Source organism: Lithobates pipiens, unplaced genomic scaffold, assembly GCF_037356315.1.
Source record: "Lithobates pipiens isolate NorthernLeopardFrog02 unplaced genomic scaffold, aLitPip1_a1.2 Scaffold_22, whole genome shotgun sequence".
In the NCBI taxonomy this organism is placed as follows: Eukaryota; Metazoa; Chordata; class Amphibia; order Anura; family Ranidae; genus Lithobates; species Lithobates pipiens.
Genome location: NW_027507784.1, coordinates 263,171,388 through 263,193,365, shown reverse-complemented (window position 1 = coordinate 263,193,365; position 21,978 = coordinate 263,171,388). Strand labels below are relative to the sequence as shown.

The 21,978-nt window shown below is 41.9% G+C and overlaps 1 protein-coding gene across 1 annotated transcript in view; it reads right to left on the bottom strand.

Annotated features, from left to right (window-relative positions):
- The window catches only part of RSPH10B (radial spoke head 10 homolog B), an 82,334-nt gene that overhangs the window by 45,137 nt on the left and 15,219 nt on the right, over nt 1-21,978 (bottom strand). The window contains exons 2-10 of the mRNA XM_077449030.1: nt 20,457-20,732; nt 18,717-18,792; nt 16,633-16,701; nt 13,880-14,053; nt 10,660-10,745; nt 6,998-7,118; nt 5,946-6,122; nt 4,145-4,286; nt 2,558-2,682 (exon numbers count right to left, since the gene is read on the bottom strand). Of these exons, the coding sequence (XP_077305156.1) occupies nt 2,558-2,682; nt 4,145-4,286; nt 5,946-6,122; nt 6,998-7,118; nt 10,660-10,745; nt 13,880-14,053; nt 16,633-16,701; nt 18,717-18,792; nt 20,457-20,704 (1,218 nt within the window). The 5' untranslated portion in view covers nt 20,705-20,732. The remainder of the gene's footprint in view (nt 1-2,557; nt 2,683-4,144; nt 4,287-5,945; nt 6,123-6,997; nt 7,119-10,659; nt 10,746-13,879; nt 14,054-16,632; nt 16,702-18,716; nt 18,793-20,456; nt 20,733-21,978) is intronic.

Genomic DNA, 21,978 nt, shown 5'->3' with positions numbered 1-21,978 from the left:
CCCTTAACTCTGGACACCCTAACTAAAATTTAGTGGAACCAATTACCTTCAGAAGTCACCTAATTAGTAAATAGAGTCCACCTGTGTATAATTTAATCTCAGTATAAATACAGCTGTTCTGTGATGCCCTCAGAGGTTTGTTAGAGAACATTAGTAAACAAAAACAGCATCACGAAGGCCAAGGAACACACCAGACAGGTCAGGGATAAAGTTGTGGAGAATTTTAAAGCAGGGTTAGGTTTTAAATAAAAAAAAGATCCCAAGCTTTAAACATCTCATGAAGCACTGTTCAATCCATCATCTGAAAATGGAAAGATTATGTCAGCCGTGAGTCAGCCTGATAACTTTTGACAAGCTCTCAAAGGCCCAGAGATGTACCTGTGTGTCAGAGGAGGTTGCTATAAATAGATTAGCAGACTGCTGCACAATTCAGAGGCAAGCTCTGCATGCGTGAAGAAGGGGGTGTGTGCCTTTCTTCCAATCAGCTGTCTCACAGTGTCTAACAATACTCTACCCCTACAGGGGAACGAGGAAATGAAAATTCAAAACAGGATTTTCACTTTCTAAACAGCAGATATACATGTAAAACTTGTATAGGGAGATTTGTTTCATCTCTGTGTATCATCTGAGGCTGTTCACTTCACTGGGTATATGTGAGGGTTTACATCCACTTTAAGTTTTTGAATGGATACAATTGGTTTTAAAGATTGATACTTTTTACTTCACTCATCTTGTGTTTTAAAATACTGGAACAGCACTCCCTGTGTTGGAATGTCTTTGTTTCTCATTAGGTCTTGTGAGTTTTGGAGCAGTGGCCGAATCTATACAATTTATAGACTTTTTTTTCCACAGGTATCCTTGTTCACAATTATGCCCTTGGCTCCTTGATCATCAAAGAGTATGGCACAACTGCAAACCTACCAAGACATGGCCGTCCACCTAAACTGACAGGCTGGGCAAGGAGAGCATTAATCAGAGAAGGAGCCAAGAGGCCCATGGGAACTCTGGAGGAGCTGCAGAGATCCACAGCTCAGGTGGGAGGATCTGTCCAAAGGACAACTATTAGCCGTGCATTCCACATATCTGGCCTTTATGGAAGAATGGCAAGAAGAAAGACATTGTTGAAGACAATAAGAAGTTCTGTTTGCAGTTTGTAAGAAGCAATGTGGGGGACACAGCAAACATGTGGAAGAAGGTGCTCTGGTCAGATGAGATCAATATTTAACTTTTTGGCCTAAAAGCAAAACGTTATGTGTGGCAGAAAACTAGCACTGCACATCACCCTGAACACACCATCTCACTGATGAAACAAGGTGGTGGCACCATCAGGTTGTGGGGATGCGTTTCTTCAGCAGGGCAGCTGGTCAGAGTTGATGGGAAGATGAATGGAGCCAAATACAGGGCAATCTTAGAAGAAAACCTCTTAGAGTCTGCAAAAGACTTGAGACCGGGATGAAGGTTCACCTTCCATCAGGACAACGACCCAAAACATACAGCCAGAGCTACAAAGGAATGGTTTAGATCAAAGCATATTCATATGTCAGAATGGCCCAGTCAAAGTCCAGACCTAAATGCAACTGAGAATCTGTGGCAAGACTTGAAAATTGCTGTTCACAGACGCTCTCCATGTGGAAAATGTCTAGAGGTATAAATACTTTTTCAAGGCACTGTATAACTTATACCCGGTACACACGATTGGAAAATTGTACAAAAAATACCGCTTTCAAAGTGACCGTACGATAATTGGATTGTTAGTACAGAGCTTTCGAGAGCAAATCAGGACATTTCATTGGATATTATTTGATCGGACATGCATGACATTTTTTTCGTACGATGCCAGATGGTACACTTTTCATTTAATCAGTACAGCTGTTATTCAAAAATGCAATACTAATGCATTACAACACATGACATCACTTCCAATTTTTTTTTCTGTTGTATGAGAATTTTCGTGACTTTAGTAAACTCTTCAGATTCGATCTGAGATTGGCATGCAATAAAAAAAAAACGGACGGACGATCATTTGTCCAATAATCTCATAGTGTGTACCGAGCATTAGAAGCAGAGCAGTATCATTTATTTTTTCGAATTCAGGCCTGCCCTGCTAAGACATTCTGAGGGGAATGTTGCCACACACAGGAAAAAGTTGACATTTCCTGTATACTGTATGACAACATATAGATACCCCTTAAATTAAATTATTAGTTTAATAGAAAGCATCTACAGAAATTTTACATTTTAAAGAAATACTTTAGCGAGCTTTAGCTTTAAAAGCCGTGTAATGAGCTGGTGTTCAGGAAAGACAGGTACTTCCCTTATAAAAACAGAAAAATAAATAAATAAATAACTACACATAGGCTGCCAACATGAAAAACAGAGGGAGCTGGAATCCCCACCTGGATTCTGCGCCACTAGTTAGGAACTTTTGGATTAAACAACAGTTTTACTTTTTGGCTTGAGCATTCATGGGGTAACTTACAATCCAAAAGCAATGCCACCAAGCCTCCATCGTTTTATATAAGAACTCATTAGGAATGTTTTATAAATAATAGTCTACCTGCTTCAACTCCTCTGATCGTTCATTCTCTGGAAATGTATTCAATAACGATGTTATGTCAAGCTCGATGTAGGACCCTGCTAAACTTGGTATCCCTGAATTAGTTGGGGAGGAGGTCAATATACCTGTCAAATAATTATAAATAACACAATTAAAAACCAATTCACCTAGATAACATCTCTAAACATCCATGTTTGAATATTTAAATTATGAGAAACTGTGAAGCATTTCCTATAAGGTTATCTATTGTGTCTAATGCCCAGCTTTTCTAAGGTGCATAGACAACTGTAGGTCATTGTTCTTGGCAGCATATTAGGGCTGTTGGTCTAGACTGCCTTGTGTGGCATCACTTTTTAGTTTATCAAATAAAGAAAAAGAGCTTGATGTGAGTGTCTGAGAGTGTCGTGTAAATCATCAAGCTCCACCTGCTGCCAAAGTTACTGTGTGGTTTTATGGACAAGAATAACAATCCTTGCTTAGATACTCTTGTAGCACCCTCCTAGTTCAGAGTAGGCTGCTAGGTAAATTTAGTTTGCTCCTCTGTATTTTACAAAACATGGCCCCATCCATTAGCCCCTTAATACGGCAAAGTCGATCTGTACCTTTAGCAGAGAAAAAGCCCCAAAACATGTTTCCACCTCCATGCTTGACTGTAGGGATGGTGTTCAGTTAACAGTTAATGCAAAGAGCTAAATTTTGGTTTCATCTGACCACAGCAATTTATCCCAATCCTCTGAATCATTTAGATGTTCACTGACAAACTTCAGACAGGCCTGAACACGTGGCTTCTTGAGGAGGGGGACCTTGCTGGTGCTGCAAGATTTCAATCCATGGCGGCATATTGTGTTACCAATGGTTTGGTGACTGTAGTCCCAACTGCCTTGAGATCATTCACAAGCTCCTCCTATGTAGTTCTGGGCTAATTCCTTACTTTTCTCATGATCATCATTACCCCACGAGGCAAAATCTGGCATAGAGTTCCAGACTGAAGGCGATTGATGGTTATTATGTATTTCTTTCATTTGCGAATAAACGCTCCAACAGTTGTCTTCTTCTCACCAAGCTTTTTGCTGATGGTCTTGTAGCCCATTCCAGCCTTGTGCAGGTTTAAAATCTTCTCCCTGATGTCCCTTGACAGCTCTTTGGTCTTGCCCATGATGGTAAGGTTTGAATGGAAGAAAGATTCTATGGTCTTTTATACACATAATGAGTTGTTGTTAGGGGTACCTTCTTAAATTGACAGGACTAATCTGTAGCCAGTCTGTGGGTGCCAGAATTATTGTTGGGTGGTAGGGGATCAAATACTCACTGAACTGCAACTCAATTTATAACATTTGTTATCATGTGTTTTTCTGGATTTTTGGCTGATATTCTGTCTCTATCATTTAAAATCCACCTATGATAACAATTATTGCCCCTTCATTTCTTTGTAATGAAATGTACGAAATCTGCAGGGGATCAAATAATTTATTTTGCCACGATATGCTCTGAGTGAGGGAAAGAGCCCCAAATTACTTGTGGCTCCTGCGTGGGTAGCACTATACTAAGTCCTATATAGCTGTATGATTTTGTTCTTATACTGCTCACCTGCTCCACCTGGACTCTGGGTACGAATTCCACTCAGATCAGGAGTGTTCACTCTATCATATTTGAAATTTGGATATTCAGATATTTGATCCTTTGCAAATTCACCAACATAGATCCTCCCATTCTTAAAAACAAACTTGCCCTAAAAATCACAAGGCAAAATTATAAATAATGCTGTGTTGCAAGTCAGTGTATATTGAGAGCAAATACACAGAGTAAACATTTACAAGCAACTTACATGAAAAGACTTTATCTTTCAGAGAGTAGAGAAAAACACCAAGTATAAAAAGATACATTTTAACATATTCCTTACTATTAAAAAAAGAACACACAATACGATGAGGAAACCTTCACATGTCAATGGCTATGATTTTTAGAACTATTTTTTAAGGACTTTTATTATGCTTTGACAAGCCTGAAAATGTTCTAGACTACAATACAACCCCACACACTTTTCAGTTTTAGCAAATGCCAGCACCATGAACTACCCAATTAAATTTTACTACTTTCAGACGTCAACCTGTCCTGTCTATTATAAGGAAGTGTCAATTTCTTTGTCAACTTTTGAATCTATTTTACAAAGGGATGCCTCGTTAAATGTTAACAGTTGACACTTAACTGCTGGTTATAGCAACATTTTTACATTTCCTTTTATGAAAGACAAAAATCTTTTTGTGTCTTCTTTCACAGCAGGGGTTCTTAAACTTTTTTTATAATTACAGACGCCCTAAAGACTGCCCAATATGTGCCCATACCAAGTTCACCAGATTTTCAAAATCATTATCATCGCATATCCTATTGGGTACCAGAATGTCTTGAGAATATGTAAATAGCTTGGTTAGCTTAGTTTTATTTTACATATTGATTGCTTGGTACAGAACAGCTGGAAAAAAAGCATATGTGTTTTATCATATTTACTAAAGGAATCAAGGTTCAGTTGCTGACACAATTGCCATCTGATATCAAGTCAATTACTCCAATCTGATTTAACGTTCAGTAATGCTGACAATCCTGTTTTAATTATTTGGAGATCCAGTCCATATCCCCATCATTTGGTTCCGGAATCCTATGCGGAATGGAACTTTGGTAAGAACCACTCTATGTAGATAATTAAAAATAATGAGTTTATTCATGATGACACATTTAATGTCACCTGCCCCATTCTGTGTAGCATACATCAGAAAGCTGAGAGTGCCCTGTCATTATTATTATTATACAGGATTTATATAGAGCTAACAGTTTGTGTATTGCTTTACAACATGAAGGCAGACAGTACCGTTACAATACAATTTAATACAGGAGGAAACCGAGGGCCCTGCTTATTAGAGATGGCTGCAGTTATGACAATCGGATATCATCTTGCTGGCTTATTCAAAAAAACAAACAAAAAAAAAAACGGTAGATTTAGCAATGCCCCAGCCCCCACAGCCCACTCAAAAACACCAACGTGTTATGGGTTGAATTGCATGGACCTTATTGTTGCTTTTATTCCCCCATTTTGTGGGATAGCAATTCCTGTCTCACTTGTTTTTGGTCATGTGTACTGTATTAAACTCCAAACCTTTAAATTATAAAATCTGCAAAATAAATATACAAAATGGGTTGCATGCATAATTGTGTCTGAAGGAGGAATACATCTGACTGTCCACAATAACCATATTCTCAATTATATTCTCCCAGAATGTGGTGCAATAACCAAAGGGGCAATCTGATCAATGCTATGGGCAAAAAAGAACTGCTATGCCTTCAAACACGTTTATGCATGTGTTTAATTGCTAGGACATCTGATTGCATCACTTACCATGCCATGTTTTTTATTGTTATGCCAATCTCCATCATACATTGCGCCATTGGCATAGAAATATTGACCGTGTCCATGACGTTGACCATTGACAAAGTTCCCAACATATTCATTTCTCAAGGAGTACTGTGATCCGGGTACTCTCTTTAAGAACCAGGTATGGGTCCCATGACCATTCTGTTTAAAAAGGTAAAAACTTGAGAAAGGCAACTGTTACAGCCATAATTTTTTATGCTAAAGAAGACCTCCACCCAAATGTGCCAAATTTATAATATGTATGTATAATATCCCATAAATATGCAGAAGCTACCTTTAAGCTACCTTTAAGTCAGGATAAAATATAGCAGTTACTATGGCTGACTTGGTATTTAAAGTAGCATCCCAAATGTGGCTTCCCTGCTTAGTACATCACTGACCTGGAAAAAACAGGCAAATTAGTATTTATACTTTTCAGACTTTATTGGCTACATGCTTGTCCCAGGTTAGTGACTCAGCAGGCAGTTGAGTTAGGATCAGGATTGCAGCTCCTTCACCTTTACAAATCAAATTGACAGAGGCAGTTCCCCTTACGCATTGTGTAACATAGGACACTTCACATCAACAGATGAAGAGAATAAAGATGGTAATGACTAAGCTCATGTGAAGTGTGCGAAACGCATCTACCCAGCATTCTGATGCCTGTAATTTTTGGGATGTCCATATAAAAAAGGATTTTGATCTACAGTGGTGTGCGGCCATTTCTTCTAATTTCAGATGAAAAGAATGGGGCAAACCTATTTAGATTTAAACAGTGTAGGTCTCAAAGTTACAGAAAACAATTAATTAATTCTGGTATGTAATTTTAGCTGTATTTACCTACAAGACAAAATTGCAAATTGGTGGTTTTGAAATGTGTTTTTTTTGTTTGAAAACAACAATTTTAATCAAACTTTGAGTTACTCATAACTGTGGCTGTGACCAGTACTACTGGTATATCTTTCCCTGAATAATAAACCCTGAAATAATAATAATAGTTACTGCTAGAAGGTATGGAACAGTGAATATGTTAGTACCTGTATGCCATTCTCCCATTGGCCTATGTATTCTTCATTGGAGATAATCCACCTCATTCTCCCCATTCCATGTAACTTGTTATTCTTCCACTGGCCTTCATAGAGGTTTCCTGACTTAAAACTGTCAAATTTGATACATTTTCATAGTGTACTGATACAAAACTTTAAGATGACAGATACACAGCATTTAAGAAAGAACTCCAGGGAAAAAAAAGGCATTTAAAATCTGCTGGCATACAATTAACTAAGCACATGGAGGTATATGCCAGGAGGTATATGCCACCTCCTGGATCTCTCTAATTTGTTTACAAATTACTGGTTTACTGAGCACTGCTATTATATCTTTCATTATACTACTCTGAGAGGAGAGATAAGACTCTCCTACATAGCAGCTGCTCTGCCCACCCCTCCTCTTCTCTGCCCTTTCACAGAAAGTTTTGGATTTTGTGAAAAGGTTCACAAAATGCGAAGTGCTCTGTGAAAAGCGATGGGGAGAGCAGCTGAAAAAAAAACATATGGCTGCTATGTAAGCATACCCCTAGCTGGGGTGCTGGAGTGCTACTGTTCTGTCAAAAACTGTCTGGCAATGGGATAGTGTCCGCCCGTACTGCGCAGGCGCATCGCTTGCGCAGTACGGAGGAGAAGGAGACTCTGAAAGTATCAAAAGAAGAACGGCGCCTGCGCACTGAGTCCAGTTGCAAGCCCCACCATCCAAGTTGACATACGGTAGCACGTAGTAACAGGGCCCCTCGTGGGCTCGTCACGATTCGTGCACGACCTCGCTTCGCTCAGCTATTTTTTAATCTGACTCTGTGTCCACTTGGATCGTGGGGCTTGAACCTGAACTCACTACGCAGGCGCTGTTCATCTTCAGAGACCTTCGGCGTCTCCTTGTCCTCCGTACTGCGCAAGCGCAGTACAGGGCGGACACTATCCGATGGGGGACAGTATTCGACAAGACACCAGACTAATAGTAATAGCTATACTTATGGCGCTCAGTGAAACAGTAAATTGTAAAAAAACTTGCAGAGCTCTAAGAGGTGGCATACACCTCATTGCACTTAACTCCTTGCATACCAGAACATTTTAAAATCTTTATTTTTTTTACACCAATGCTCAAACTATATTATATATATATATATATATATATATATATATATATATATATATATATACATACACACACACACACACACACACACACACACATTAGATTAAATTTTTACAAATTATTGTTGCATAATAATACATTATCATAGCCCCAAAGCATCACATTTATGCAGAAGAGTATGCAGAGAAAACTAATGCTGCGTACACACGAACTGACTTTTTCGACTTTTCGACTTTTGCTGCCTAAAAATCAGTCGGACTTTATATTTAAAACATGTCTCAAATCTTTCCGACTCGAGTCTGTTCGAAAAATCCGTTCGTCTGTATGCTAGTTTTGATGGACGAAAACCGACGCTAGGGCAGCTATTGGCTACTGGCTATGAACTTCCTTATTTTAGTCCAGTCATACGTTATCATGTTCGAATCCGTCGGACTTTGGTGTGCTTGTGTGTGGCCAAGTCCGTTCGTTTGGAAAGTTCGTCAGAACTCTGCCGAAAGTCCGTCGGGAAGACCGTCGGACCTAGTCTGTCGAAAAGTCGTGTGTACGTGGCATCCTTTTGGGTGGGAAATCACAGCCTTTGCAGTGTCAACAAAATGTTACAACTGTTCACTTCAACAATGATTTCTGGGGCTGGTAGATATAATGATCATCACCTAGTTGGGTCAAACTTGGTCTACTGTGCAAAGATCAGCTTATGCATATGGGTACCAACTGTAGTTCCAATAATACTGTGCCACAATCAGACTTGGGTATTACAGACCACAAAAATAACCCTGGGCTGTTTATGGTAAAGTCCATAGGTCAATTTAGAAATGTTGGTTGGTAGGATATAGGGATGAGCTTTGACTCAAACACTGCCTGTTCGCCAAACAATTTGGGGTGTTCGTGGCAAATTTGAAAAGCCGCGGAACACCCTGTACAAGTCTATGGGAGAAATCTAAAGTGTTAATTTTAAAGGCTTATATGCAAGTTATTGTCATAAAAAGTGTTTGGGGACCTGGGTCCTGCCCCAGGGAACATGTATCAATGCAAAAAAAAGGTTTAAAAACGTAATTTTTTTCAGGAGCAGTGATTTTAATAATGCTTAAAGTGAAACAATTAAAGTGTAATATTCCTTTAAATTTCATACCTGGGGGATGTCTATAGTATGCCTGTAAAGGGGCACATGTTTGCCGTGCTTAGAACTGTCCCTGCACAAAGTGTAATTTCTGCAGGAAAAAAAGTCATTTAAAAGCACTCGCGGCTATAATGAACTCCCCGAAATACAGAGAACAGTCATTGAAAGTCATTGAAGTCTATTGGCTGCAAATCGCGGGGAAAAAGTCCCCGACCCTTTCCAAAAACACAAGAGCAGCAAAACACATAGATGTGAACTAGTACAATAGGAAACCATGTTAAATAGCCCGTAGTGTATTTCTGCAAACTGCAAAACACACAAAAAAACGCATAGCTGTAAAAGTAGGGTTACTGTGTTTTCTGCCTCTTCGCAACATCCCTGGTGACCTTCCAAACCTGTGCCCCCCCCCCCCCCCCCCACACACTTCTGTTTGCTTGGAATGAGCAGAGCATGTCACTTGTGATCATGTGTACTGCTCTATGTACACTACAAATTCCATAGTCCTTTCCAGAAAAAAGCAAGTGAGGGTGGCTATGTTCCTACATACAGTGGGACCATGAAGAAAACATAGCCACCCTCTAACAGGAAGTATGATGACAGCAGTGAAAAAATACATTTGAAGATTTGGAGGAGGCTGAGAACAATAGAATGTGCTTTTTGAGTTAGGAATACATACTTGAATATATATATCTATTTTTAAACCAGAGTTTAGTGTCACTTTAATGTACTTGTTACAGCTTCATAAAGGGTATACATATACGCTGCCCAAACTACCCCAGCAGGCACCTCTCGTAGAAGTAGCAGCTCTTCCCCCATGATGCTTCTATACCTCCCATCCTGTCACTCCTAAAAATCCCAAGAAAGCAGGGCCCATTGTATTTGAGATTTTGTTCTTTTGTTCATTACTAATATATAAGAAAAGCTACTAATTAAGAATAAAGAGTGATGCCGCGTGCACACGATCGGAATTCCGGCCAGCAAAAGACCGATGAGAGCTTTTCATCGGAAAATGCGACCGTGTGTATGCTCCGTCGTAATTTAGCTGGCCGAATTCCCCCCAGCAAAAATGTGATAGTATGTTCTCAATTTTCCAGATGGAAAAACTTTCTATTGGAAATTCCGATCGTGTGTATGCAATTCCGACGCGCAAAAACTCACGCATGCTCAGATTCAACTACGAGATGGAAGCTATTGGCTACTAGGTATTGAACTTCTTTTTTCTAGTCCTGTCGTACGCGTTGTACGTCACCGCGTTCATGACGGGCAAAATTTGGTGTGACCGTGTGTAGGCAAGACAGTTTGAGCGGAACTCCGACAGGGAAAACCATCAGGGCTTTTTCCGACGAGAATTTGAATCGTGTGTACGTAGCATAAGAACGATATCACCACATGTGTTGTATTTTTATATAGAAACCAGTTAATGAACATACATACCACTGTACTCCCCAGCCTTCTTTGTTATTATGCACCCAATCCCCTTCATACCAGGATGTTTCCTCTGAATCATAATACATAACACCCTGCAATAAAAGGCATATGATTGTCAAGAATATTCACGTTGGCTACCATTGTAACTGCTACTCATGACTTAAAGTGGATGTAAACCCTCACATATACCCAGTGAAGTGAACAGCCTCAGATGATACACAGGGAAAAAACAAATCCTCCTACATAAGTTTTACTTGTATATCTTCCGCCTTCACCATTATATACTGTTTAGAAAGTGCACATCATGTTAGATTTTTCACTTCCTCATTCAGCAGTAGCAGTGTAGTGTTGGATTACACTGGGAGACAGTTGATTGGAGGAAAGGCACACAACCGCTCTCCATATAGGCAAATACTTGCAGGGCTCTCTTCTGAATGGTGCAGCAGTCTGCCAATCTATTTAGACCGCTTTCACACTGCCGATACTTGAAAGTCATGCAATTTCGCAGCTGTGGTTTTGCAGCAATTTCAGGGAATGCCTGTGTAAACTTGAGGTCTATGGACATCAACTATTCATTAAAGTGAGGCCAAAGTAGTACAAGGACTACTTCGAAGTTGGTGCGACTTGAAGTCGAACAGATATAAATGGTACTCATTGGAAATCATGGTGTACGATTTGTGTGAAAGGGGCCTTATAGCAACCTCCCACGACACAAACTTCAGGCTCCTATCTCAGAGAACTTGTCAGAAGTTATCAGGCTGATAACAGAGCAACCAAACAGCACAAACACAGGGGACATAGTGCTTTGAAGAAAGATAACAAAACACTATAGGTAGATTCCCAGCTCAAATTTCATGAATGGGGTTTACATCCACTTTAAAGCTGTCTGAAAACACTGGCAGGTGTGTACAAGGGCTCATGTTGACAGGCATTGTCTTCAAACACTATATGAATTGGAATGGAAATTGAAGCATTTGACAAGAAAATAATATATTTGTCCTGCTTTGTCTGCAGTTCAATCTCACCCTAAAGTGTTTGTTACCCCAACATTTCATAATTCTGGTATGTGTATGCTGTGCTATGTACTTGTGTTAAAAAGTCTCCTGTTATCTTTGCATTGCTTAATTTGTGTGAAATAACTGGTGATCCTACCAGTCCCCTGCTTCTATAGTTCAAACTGACCAAGCCAGGCATGGTAGCACATCCTTCCCAGCGTGATCAGTTTTCTGGCTGTGCTGGGAACACAGCCTGCCTGTCCTTTAATGGCTCGGACTTGTGCTGACAAGCCCAACTGTGCAAATCAATTTATTGCTTTTTCTCTGCCTCTTGCTGACAACCCCCACCTCCCGGCAGTCTCCACCCCCACCTCTCTAAGCTCCTTATGCAGAGGAAAACAGAGGTCATGTGGTTACTTAAAAGAAAAAACAAAAAAGGTATACATACACACACACACACACACACACACACACGTCTTGCCTTGTATTTATTTTTAAAACTGAATAGATTATTTTAACCGCTTAAGGACCGCCTCCTGCACATATACGTCAGCAGAATGGCACGGCTGGGCACAAGCACGTACCTTTATGTTGCTTTCTAAGTGCCCAGCAGTGGGTCGGGAGCTCGCCACCACCGGCGTGCTCCCCATCCGGTCCTGAGCTCCGTGACCGTGGCCGCGGGATCAGCGGACCCGATCGCCATTGGTGTCCCGCGATCGGGTCACAGAGCTGAAGAACGAGGAGAGGTCTGTGTAAACAAACTTCTCCCCGTGCTTCCTACTGAGCCTGCCACTGATCGTCTGTTCCCTGTTATAGGGAAAGACGATCAGTGATGTCAGACGCCAAGCCACACCCCCCTACAGTTAAAAAAAAAAACACACACACACACACACTTAACCCCTCCCTGCCCCCTAATGGTTAACTCATTCACTGCCAGTGTCATTTACACAGGAATCAGTGCATTTAAATAGCATTGATTGCTGTATAAATGACAATGGTCCCAAAAATGTGTCAAAAACATCCGATATGTCCGCCATAATGTCGCAGTCACAATAAAAATCGCTGATTGCCGCCATTAATAGTAAAAAAAAAAATTTAATAAAAATGCTATAAAACTATCCCCTATTTTGTAAACGCTATAACTTTTGTGCAAACCAATCAATAATCGCTAATTGCGATTTTTTTTAACCAAAATTATGTAGAAGAATACGTATCAACCTAAACTGAGGAAAAAAAAGTTTTTTTATATATTTTTTGGGGATACTTATTATAGCAAAAAGTAAAAAATATTGAATTTTTTTCAAAATTGTCGCTCTATTTTTGTTTATAGCACAAAAAATAAAAACCACAGAGGTGATCAAATACCACTAAAAGAAAGCTCTATTTGTGGGGAAAAAAAGACGCCAATTTTGTTTGGGAGCCACGTCGCACGACCACGCAATTGTTAGTTAAAGTGACGCACTGTCGAATTGCAAGAAGGGGCCTGGTCCTTTGGCTGCAAATTGGTTCGGGGCTTAAGTGGTTAAGGATTCACATTTAATTTAACATACCTCCCAACTTTTTGAGATGGGAATGAGGGACACCTATCAGCAAATGTATGCAGGCATAGGACACACCCCTTGCCATGCCCCCTTAAAGGAGAATAGTACAAAAAATAAAAACTGGTTAAACCCACAAGTGCTTTTTTTTACCACTAATATTCCTTTATATTGGCTTTTAGAATTTACAAATGCAGCATTTTTTAAAATCAGATGAAAGGTTTAGCACTGGGAAACAATTTTTGAAAGATAAAAAGTGCATTTTATATACAACTATATAGATCAGACCAAAATTAGGGACAGATGAGGAGGAAAGAGGGACAGAGGGACATTGCTGCAAATCAGGGACAGTCCCTCGAAATCAGGGACAGTTGGGAGCTATGATTTAATAAGACACGTTGTGTCCAAAGAACACAAAATTAGGTCAAATGCAGCCTCTGAACTGCTATGTGTACCGCTCAATTATAGTCAGTGGCATTTTACAATGCCTATCGACATGAATCCAAAAGGTGTCAGAAATATGAACAGTCCTTGTTGCAAAAGTAACAAATCAAATGCTCTTTTTTATCCTACCATGCTTCACTGGAAACAAAAAAAAAGAAGAATTTAATTAGCTGTACAACAGGAACTGCTTTACTTTCAGACACTTTTCTGCTTGAGGCCCACTGTGTTTTATTGATATGTACAGCTTACCTTGCCATGGCGTTTGCCCATGTACCATTCACCAACATATGAGAACTGCTGATCGCTAGATATGTAAATGCCAGTCCCGTGTCTGATGCCCTCGTTCACCTGTCCTTCATAACGACTGCCATTAGGCCACTTATATATGCCATGTCCCATTGGTTTGTTCTTGCAAAACTGACCCTGGAACAAAAAAAAAAAAGAATTAAAGCCAATTAATGTAAAATAATAATAGTTTGTACGCTTTGTGAAGTAGCCTAATGCATGGATGAGATGGAGTGGAAAATTGTGAATAATGGCATTATGCTCCTGGTTATATAGAGTGAAGGGGGTATGTGAATCACAAAATTGGTTGCCCAGAGCTTCATATATTGTAGCAGGTAACAAAGCTATCATATATGTATTTTAAAGGTGTTTCTGGTACAATCATTTTTATTGTAATAAGTATAACATCTTGTCAAACATTCACCCGAGCAGGGGTTTAAATGTGTTTCTAGCTGTTGATTGCAGATTTGAATTAAAGGAAACCTGTCATGAGAGAAATATGGAGGCTGCTATTTTTAAACTCAACAACTGAATTTGGCAACGCATGGCTGTCATACTAATCCTATTGCTTGAAAACTTTGAGTCGCTAATTTAGTAGCTAAGTACTTCAGATTTTTTTTACTGCATTTTCTTATCTGTGTTGTGAGAGTGAGAGCCCCTGTTTTGGTGAAAATGAGTGTAAAATGGGCACAGGACTCTCAAAGAGGCAGTTTGAGAAGTTCCAGCAGAAGATTGGTGAGCAGAGAAAACAATGCTTTAAAGTGGTTGTAAACCCTTACAAACCACTTTGACCTACAGGTAAACCTAGATTAAGAATTACCTGTAGGTCCAAGAAATATCCCCTAAACCTACACGGTTTAGGAGATATTTGGCAAAACACAGGCACCGCTGTCTATGGCGCATGCGCTGTAGACACTTCGGCGCTCAGGCGCGCGCCGCTGTCAGCGGCGATATTCTGCGAGGGGAGGCTCCCGTGCGCATGCGTGGGAGTGACGTCATTGCGGCTTCGTCGAATGACAGCGTCAGAGCAGCGAGACCCACCGAGAAGATGGAGGCTCCAGACTACAGAGGACAGCGGTGACTTCGCTGGCTCCTGTGTCAGGTAAGTGACACATAATGGACTACTATGCATCATTATGCTTTACCTTTGCAGGGAATCAAACAGGAAGTAAAACCATCAGGGTTTACTTCCTTTTTAAGTCAGTCATATGCAATTAGCGGACCTCCAGCTGTTGCAAAACTATAAGTCCCATCATGCTCTGCCTCTGGGTGTCATGTTTGTGGCTGTCAGAGTCTTGCTATGTCTCATGAGACTTGTAGTTTTGCAACAGCTGGAGGTCCGCTAATTGCATATCCCTGCTTTAAAGCGGAGCTCCACCCTAAAGTGGAGCTTCCGCTCATTGGAACCCTCCCCCCCCTCCGGCACCACAATTGGCACCTTTCAGGGGGGAGGGAGGGTGCAGGTACCTGTACAGTACAGGTATCTGCACCCACTTCCGGCATAGATATCCGCAGAATCTACGCCCCTTTCCGCAGAATCTACGCCCGTTTCCGCAGATCCCCCGCTGTCTGCTGGGAAACACACTGATCCCAGAAACTGCGGGGACCATCCTTATTGCGCAGCGCGATCACGCATGCGCAGTAGGGAACCGGGAAATGAAGCCGCAAGGCTCCACTTCCTGATTCCCATACCCAAGATGGCGGCGGCAGCACCCGAGAGACGATCGAGAGATCGGCTTCGGGTGCCGACATCGCGGGCGCGCTGGGCGGGTAAGTGTCCTTATTTTAAAAGTCAGCAGCTGCAGTATTTGTAGCTGCTGGCTTTTTAAAAAAAACAAAAAACGGCGGAACTCCCGCTTTAAGTCTTCTTACAAGTTTTTGTAAGTCTGGATTGGGGCTGGAAACTTGAAGACTTCAAATAGCATTGGGAGTTATAGAGTCTTCAGTCTTGTGTCCGGGCTTTCCAGAAGTTCTGCAGGTTGTGTGTGTGGCCAGGTGCACACACTCATTATAAGGCAGATCTGAGCATAACTCAGGAGAGTTGGTATTCGAGCAGTTGCTGCAGACATGAGGGAGGTGTGCTACTGTTTAAGAACCCAGGCAATATCCTTGAGACAGCACTCCATGTGGGAGAGGTTCCAGGTCAGTAGACTGAGAGTTGGGCCAGCTGAGAGAGTCAGGGAGACCATAGCTGAGACAGCTGGAAGAGAGAGTCCTGGGGACTAGAGGGGACCGTGAGTCTTGGAGGAGTGTAAAAGCCTGGAGTGTCAGGAGAACTCCCTTCCTAGAGGCGAGGAGTAGGCCTGCGCAGCTTTGTACTGCGACCAAGGCTGAATGAGCCTTGAGAGTCAGGTGGCTTGGTAATTTTGTTTGTTGTAATTGTTTGGGAGAAGAACCCCTGTTTGCAACCCATGCATGTATGAACTTTCATTTTTGTTACTTTCAATAAAAGTGGGCTACCATGCCTTTAAACTGAAGTTGACTGTGAACTCACTGAAAACGCATCTACCACTGAGCTAGACGTCCCCTAATATCACAGTGTACTTGTTCCAGACGAGTAACTTACTGTAGTATAGAATCAGAATAACAGTCGGGAAGCCTTTTTTAGATGGATTTTTTTTTTCTTCTTAAGAGATCCAATATCATGTTTTTATCTAAAGGCCAGAAGGGCAGGATCAGTGTGGGAAGTACTGGCAGAAGGAACAGTTTTCTCTTACCTCATATAGTACTCCGTCTGCCCATGTATATGTTCCTTTGCCATGCATAAGCCCCTCAGAGAATGAGCCCTGCAAATGGAGAAATGTATTACTTACTTTTTCAGGTAAATACCAGTGTTAAAGTGGTTGTTAAGTCACTATCTCATCTCATTATATCATCCCCTCTGTCAGATAAAAAGCTGCATTCTAGTGCCTGTGCTTTATTAAAAAAAATTCTAACCTTTTTCAACAGTGTCTTCCTGCGATCACATGACTCCAGGCTCTCTGCTCCTCTCCTTCCGCCTCCCTGGCTGACCTCAGCAGGGAAATCTCAAGCCCGCCCTCTGGAGATATCACACCAGAAGAGCTGCACACCAGGCTCTGCCCCCCACGTCATTAGATTTGATTGACAGCAGCAGGAGCCAATGGCTGTGCTGCTATCAATCTAATCAGGATCTGAGAAAATGGCTGGAGCGGGTGTGCTCGTCCCCGGCGCAGGAACGATCAGGCTCAGCTAAGTAATAGGGGAGCTCTGAACTTTGGTTAAAAAATAAATTAAAAAAAAGGGGGGGGGGGAGCTCTGGGGGGCTGGTGCACTACGAAAGGTTTTTTACCTGAATGCATAGAATGCATTCAGGTGAAAAATGTGAGGGTTTACAACCCCTTTAAGCATTTCCCTGGAATTTCAAAACTCATTTTATACTCCTGGAATCAAGAAATATAATATCATATTATTATTTATGGTATTAAAGAGGAAGTAAACCCTGATGAGTTTACTTCCTCTTTCATTCCCTGCAAAGGCAAAGCATAATGGACTACTATGCATCGCATAGTAGCCCATTATGTGCCACTTACCTGACACAGGAGCCAGCGATGTCACCGCTGTCCCCTGTAGTCCGGCGCATCCATCTTTTCGGTGGGGTCTCGCAGCTCCGCCGCTGTCATTCGGCGGAGCCGCGATGACGTCACTCCCGCGCATGCGCACGGGAGCCGACACGCGCGGCAGCTCCGTTGTTGGAAATGCCGCGCTCAGTGCGCCTGCGCGCCGCTGTCTACTGCGCATGCACCGTAGACAGCGGTGCCTGTCTTCGGGCAAATATCTCCTAAACCGTATAGGTTTAGGAGATATTTCTTGGACCTACAGGTAAGCCTTAATCTAGGCTTACCTGTAGGTCAAAGTGGTTTGTAAGGGTTTACAACCACTTTAAGGTTTGAACAAACTCACAAATAAAGATTTAGCCACTCTGGACAGTTGGAGGAGGCCTGTATTGCTGGACAGTGTTCTGGATGGTGGTCTAAGGAGGCCAGTAATGCAGCAGAGTGCTCTGGATGGTGGTCTGAGGTGGCCTATAATGCTGCAGATTGCTGGATGGTGGTCTCAGGTCTGAGGGATTGCCTGTAATGCACAGTGCTCTAAATGCCACCATGCCGGTGGTCACTGGTCAGAGTAGGACTGTAATACTGCACAGTGCTGGATGGTGGTCTCAGGTCTGAGGGATGGCCTGTAATGCACAGTGCCCTGGAAGCCTGTAATGCACAGTTGCACACTATGCTCTGGACAAAAGGTGGTCTGAGGGGAGGCCTCAGGCCTTCTGTAATTGTAATGTACCGCAATTACTGTACAGTGTACACTCAGTCTGCTCTGTTCTGTGCGCCTGTTGGTGCGGCCGTCTCATCAAGAGGAGTCAGGAGTCTCGGGACTCAAAGTCAGGAGGCCTCAGCCTGGCTGTCCTGCAATGCACAGTGCTGCTCTCTCTCAGCTCTCTGGCACTGGCAGTGTCCACGACTCTCGTCGCGGTGGTATGGTGCTTGCTGGGAGCGGATTGCAGAAGAAGGCGGAGCTCCATGACAAAACGGAAGTTAGTTTGCGAGGGTAAACGTCCCTTCTTGCCATACTTGTCCCGTTTTCATTTGTTAACGAAAAAAATGTATCTGCTTTTCGTCATAGTTTTCGTCAGTGGACGAAAATGTGCTGTACTTTTCGTTTAGCTTACTTCACTGTAAAAATGCCGCTGACAAAATCTTTGACGAAAAATATTTTCGTTGATGAAATTAACACTGGTAAATTCACTGGATGAAAGCAAATTGAATGTACAAGAACTCACTCTGTAAACATTTCCATCTTTGTAGTAAGCAACTCCTTCGCCTTCATACAGTCCATGCACCAACTCCCCTTCATACCTGTTAAAAAAGTATGAAAAGATGGAGAATGTAGTGTACTTTGTGTACAACAGAATTGTACATTCCTTAAAATACACAATTTGGATATTTCATGGCTTACCCTGATCCTCCTAAGACTTGCTTTACTATAGCCAAAAGTTAGCTCCTCTCGTAGGGTTTTATTGCCATCGGTGTCCCTATTGCTGAAGGTCTCCCTCACTACTTGTCAGAATTGTATTCATTAGGGATGCAGACAAAATCAAAAACATTTTAAGATGAGTAAAGTTGCAGCCCCAAGACTTCTTTGGAGGCTGCCTGAAGTAAATGAGGTAGATGAGCAGGAACCAGCTGAAATTTGAACTGTTAATGGACAGGCTGAATGTACCAAGTTGAATCAACTTGGGTACAACCAGCCTGCCGGATTCTCTTGTGATTATCGCTAGTGGCTGCTATAGTCGCTAGCGATAATCAGTCTTCTCCCAACGGGGACAGCTTCCCACGCCCGCCCTCGCCAGGAGAAGACAATTGCTGATTCCCTTGTCAACACTGTCTGTCTTAATGAGGAAATCGTGAAAATTTCTTTCTTTCTCTGTGGTTGCAGAAAATAAACTTGCACCGTGTATGGTTGACCTAAGGTTACTTTGTCTGAAAGTGACATGTGACCCATATCATTTATTATCCAACATAAGGCCCCTTTCACACAGGGCTGTCTATATTTAGCATCTGCTTGCTCAGCGGGGTTTGACCCCCGCTGAGCCGGCAGATGACAAGTCCGTCTCTGCACTCTGTGCAAGGACGGACCTGTCAGAGAATCCGCTCTCTCCTGTCCGTTTTAATCTGATCCGTTCTGCCAGACAGATGGAAAATAGGGTTTGCATCCATCCGGATTTTGCGGAGAGGATCAGAATGGGGAGGATCGGATATCAGTGGACATGTCACTGCTGACATCCGTCGCTCCATAGAGCTGTATAGAGCGACCGCTCAGATCCGCCTAAAAGACTGACAGGCAGATCTGAACGGTCCACACATGTGAAAGGGGCCAAACTGTGTACAGTAGGTTCTTTATTGCTCCTGCTCTTATGTCACAGCTCTCTAGAAATCTCAAGATAACTGTAGTGAAAACGCTGCACAATAACATAAAATGGATAACAACTTATGCCCTGTACACATGGTCGGACTTTCCGACGGAAAATGTGCGATCGGATTGTGTTGTTGGAAATTCCGATCGTGCGTGGGCTCCATCTGACTTTTTCCATCAGAATTTCGGTCACACAAAGTTTGAGAGCTGGATCTAAAATTTCCGACAACAAAATCCGTTCGTTTAAATTCCGATAGTGTGTAGACAAATCCGACGCACAAAGTGCCACGCATGCTCAGAATAAATTACGAGACAAAAGCTATTGGCTACTGGCCCATTTATAGTCCCTACGTACGTGTTGTACGTCACCTCGTTCTGAACGATCGGATTTTCCATCAACTTTGTGCGACCATGTGTATGCAAGACAAGTTTAGGCCAAAATCCGTCTGAAAAAATCTGACGGATTTTGTCGTCGGAATGTCCGACCGTGTGTGTACAGGGCATAAGAAAAAAATTGGGTTACAATTGAGGTAAAAGAAAATAACACAGAAGAAGGTAAGTGCTTTCACAAAGTCCTTTAGCATAAAACAATAAAGGATGAACTTACCTTTCTATAATAACCTGAGTTAGAAAAGATTCCTCATATAGAGTTGGAGAAGGGACAATGGTAGGCACAGCGGTGGGGGACTCCTCAGTCTTTGCTGGCTGGTCCTCAGAAACAACTTTAGGGGAAGGAGGAGGAAGTTCTTCAGTTGGGGAAGCAGATACAGATGAGATCTTGGAGTTTGAATCTTCAGAGGTATCTACTGACAACTTGTCTGCCTTTTTCTCATTCTTTTTCTTAATTTTCCCCATATTCTAAATTCTTAATCACCATCAATCACTAAAAAATGCAGACCACACAAATGTTTTACAAATCACAATTAGTATTGACAGTAAAATAAATTATAGTCTGCCTCGAATTTCTCAGGCTACTGGAAATGTCCTGATTTATTGGTAATAGCAAACTGCACAGTGGAAAACTTAAATCTGCTGCTTTATAAATGAGCCTCTTATCTAAAAAAGATTTCACAATGCATTTGTCTTAGCATTAGGAAAAACCTATCCTGAAGGAAATATATTGGCTGCCATTGCTGACCATTTCTGAAAAGGTTTGATGCTATACTTGTGAAGTCAGAACTCCTAATGTGTGCTCTGTGATAGTGATTAACCACTTCAGCTCCATTAGGTTTTACCCGTCAGAAACCATGAAATCAGGCCGAGACAGAAGTACAGTTAAATCACACTTGTTTAATAATAAAAGAACAAATGTAGTCAAAACATAGCCAAAGTTCAGTAACCAGAACGGATAGTCAACCAAGCCAGAAGTCAGGTATCAATGTAGTGGAACAGCAAGCAGGATCTGGAGCCAGAAGGGATGTCAGCAAATCAAGTCTTTCCCACGATCTCAGGAGATTTCTGTAATGTTGATCAAGGCGAAGGCAGAGCTCCTCTGGACTGGACGGCTTAAGTAGGCAGGACTGACGAGCAGGATATCATCAACAGATGAGTAACTGTAGAGAGATAGGAGCTGGCAATTAGCCGACAGCTGAGCGGCCAGCTCAGAAAAGGAAGGGCTGAGCCCAGCCCTGACAACCACCTTCATGACCAGGACATTTTTGCTATTTAGCACTGTGCTACTTTAACTGGTAATTGTGTCATCACTCGTCATGCAACGCTGTGCACAAACAAATTTTATATAATTTTTCACACATTCTTTCTTCAGGTGGTATTTGATCGCCATTGGGTTTTTTATTTTATTTTTACTTTTTTTATTATATAAACTAGAAAAGACTGTCCTTGGTCTAAATACCCCCTGGATCTCAAACAGCATCCACTAATTGGAACAACCCTAAATATCTTCCACAATCTTGCCCTGACATACCATATATCCACATCTCCAGGGGTTCGAAAGCTTTTACCACAAAAGATGCTGTCTCCCTACTAGCCTCGCAATGTGTGGACGCAGGCAGGATTTTAACATATGAAAAGTTGCTGAGTGACCTTTCACCTTTGGTCTTTGCACATTGGAACTATAGACAACTTCGCCATTACCGTCTCTCACTTGATAAGAAAGGCAAACTAACTAG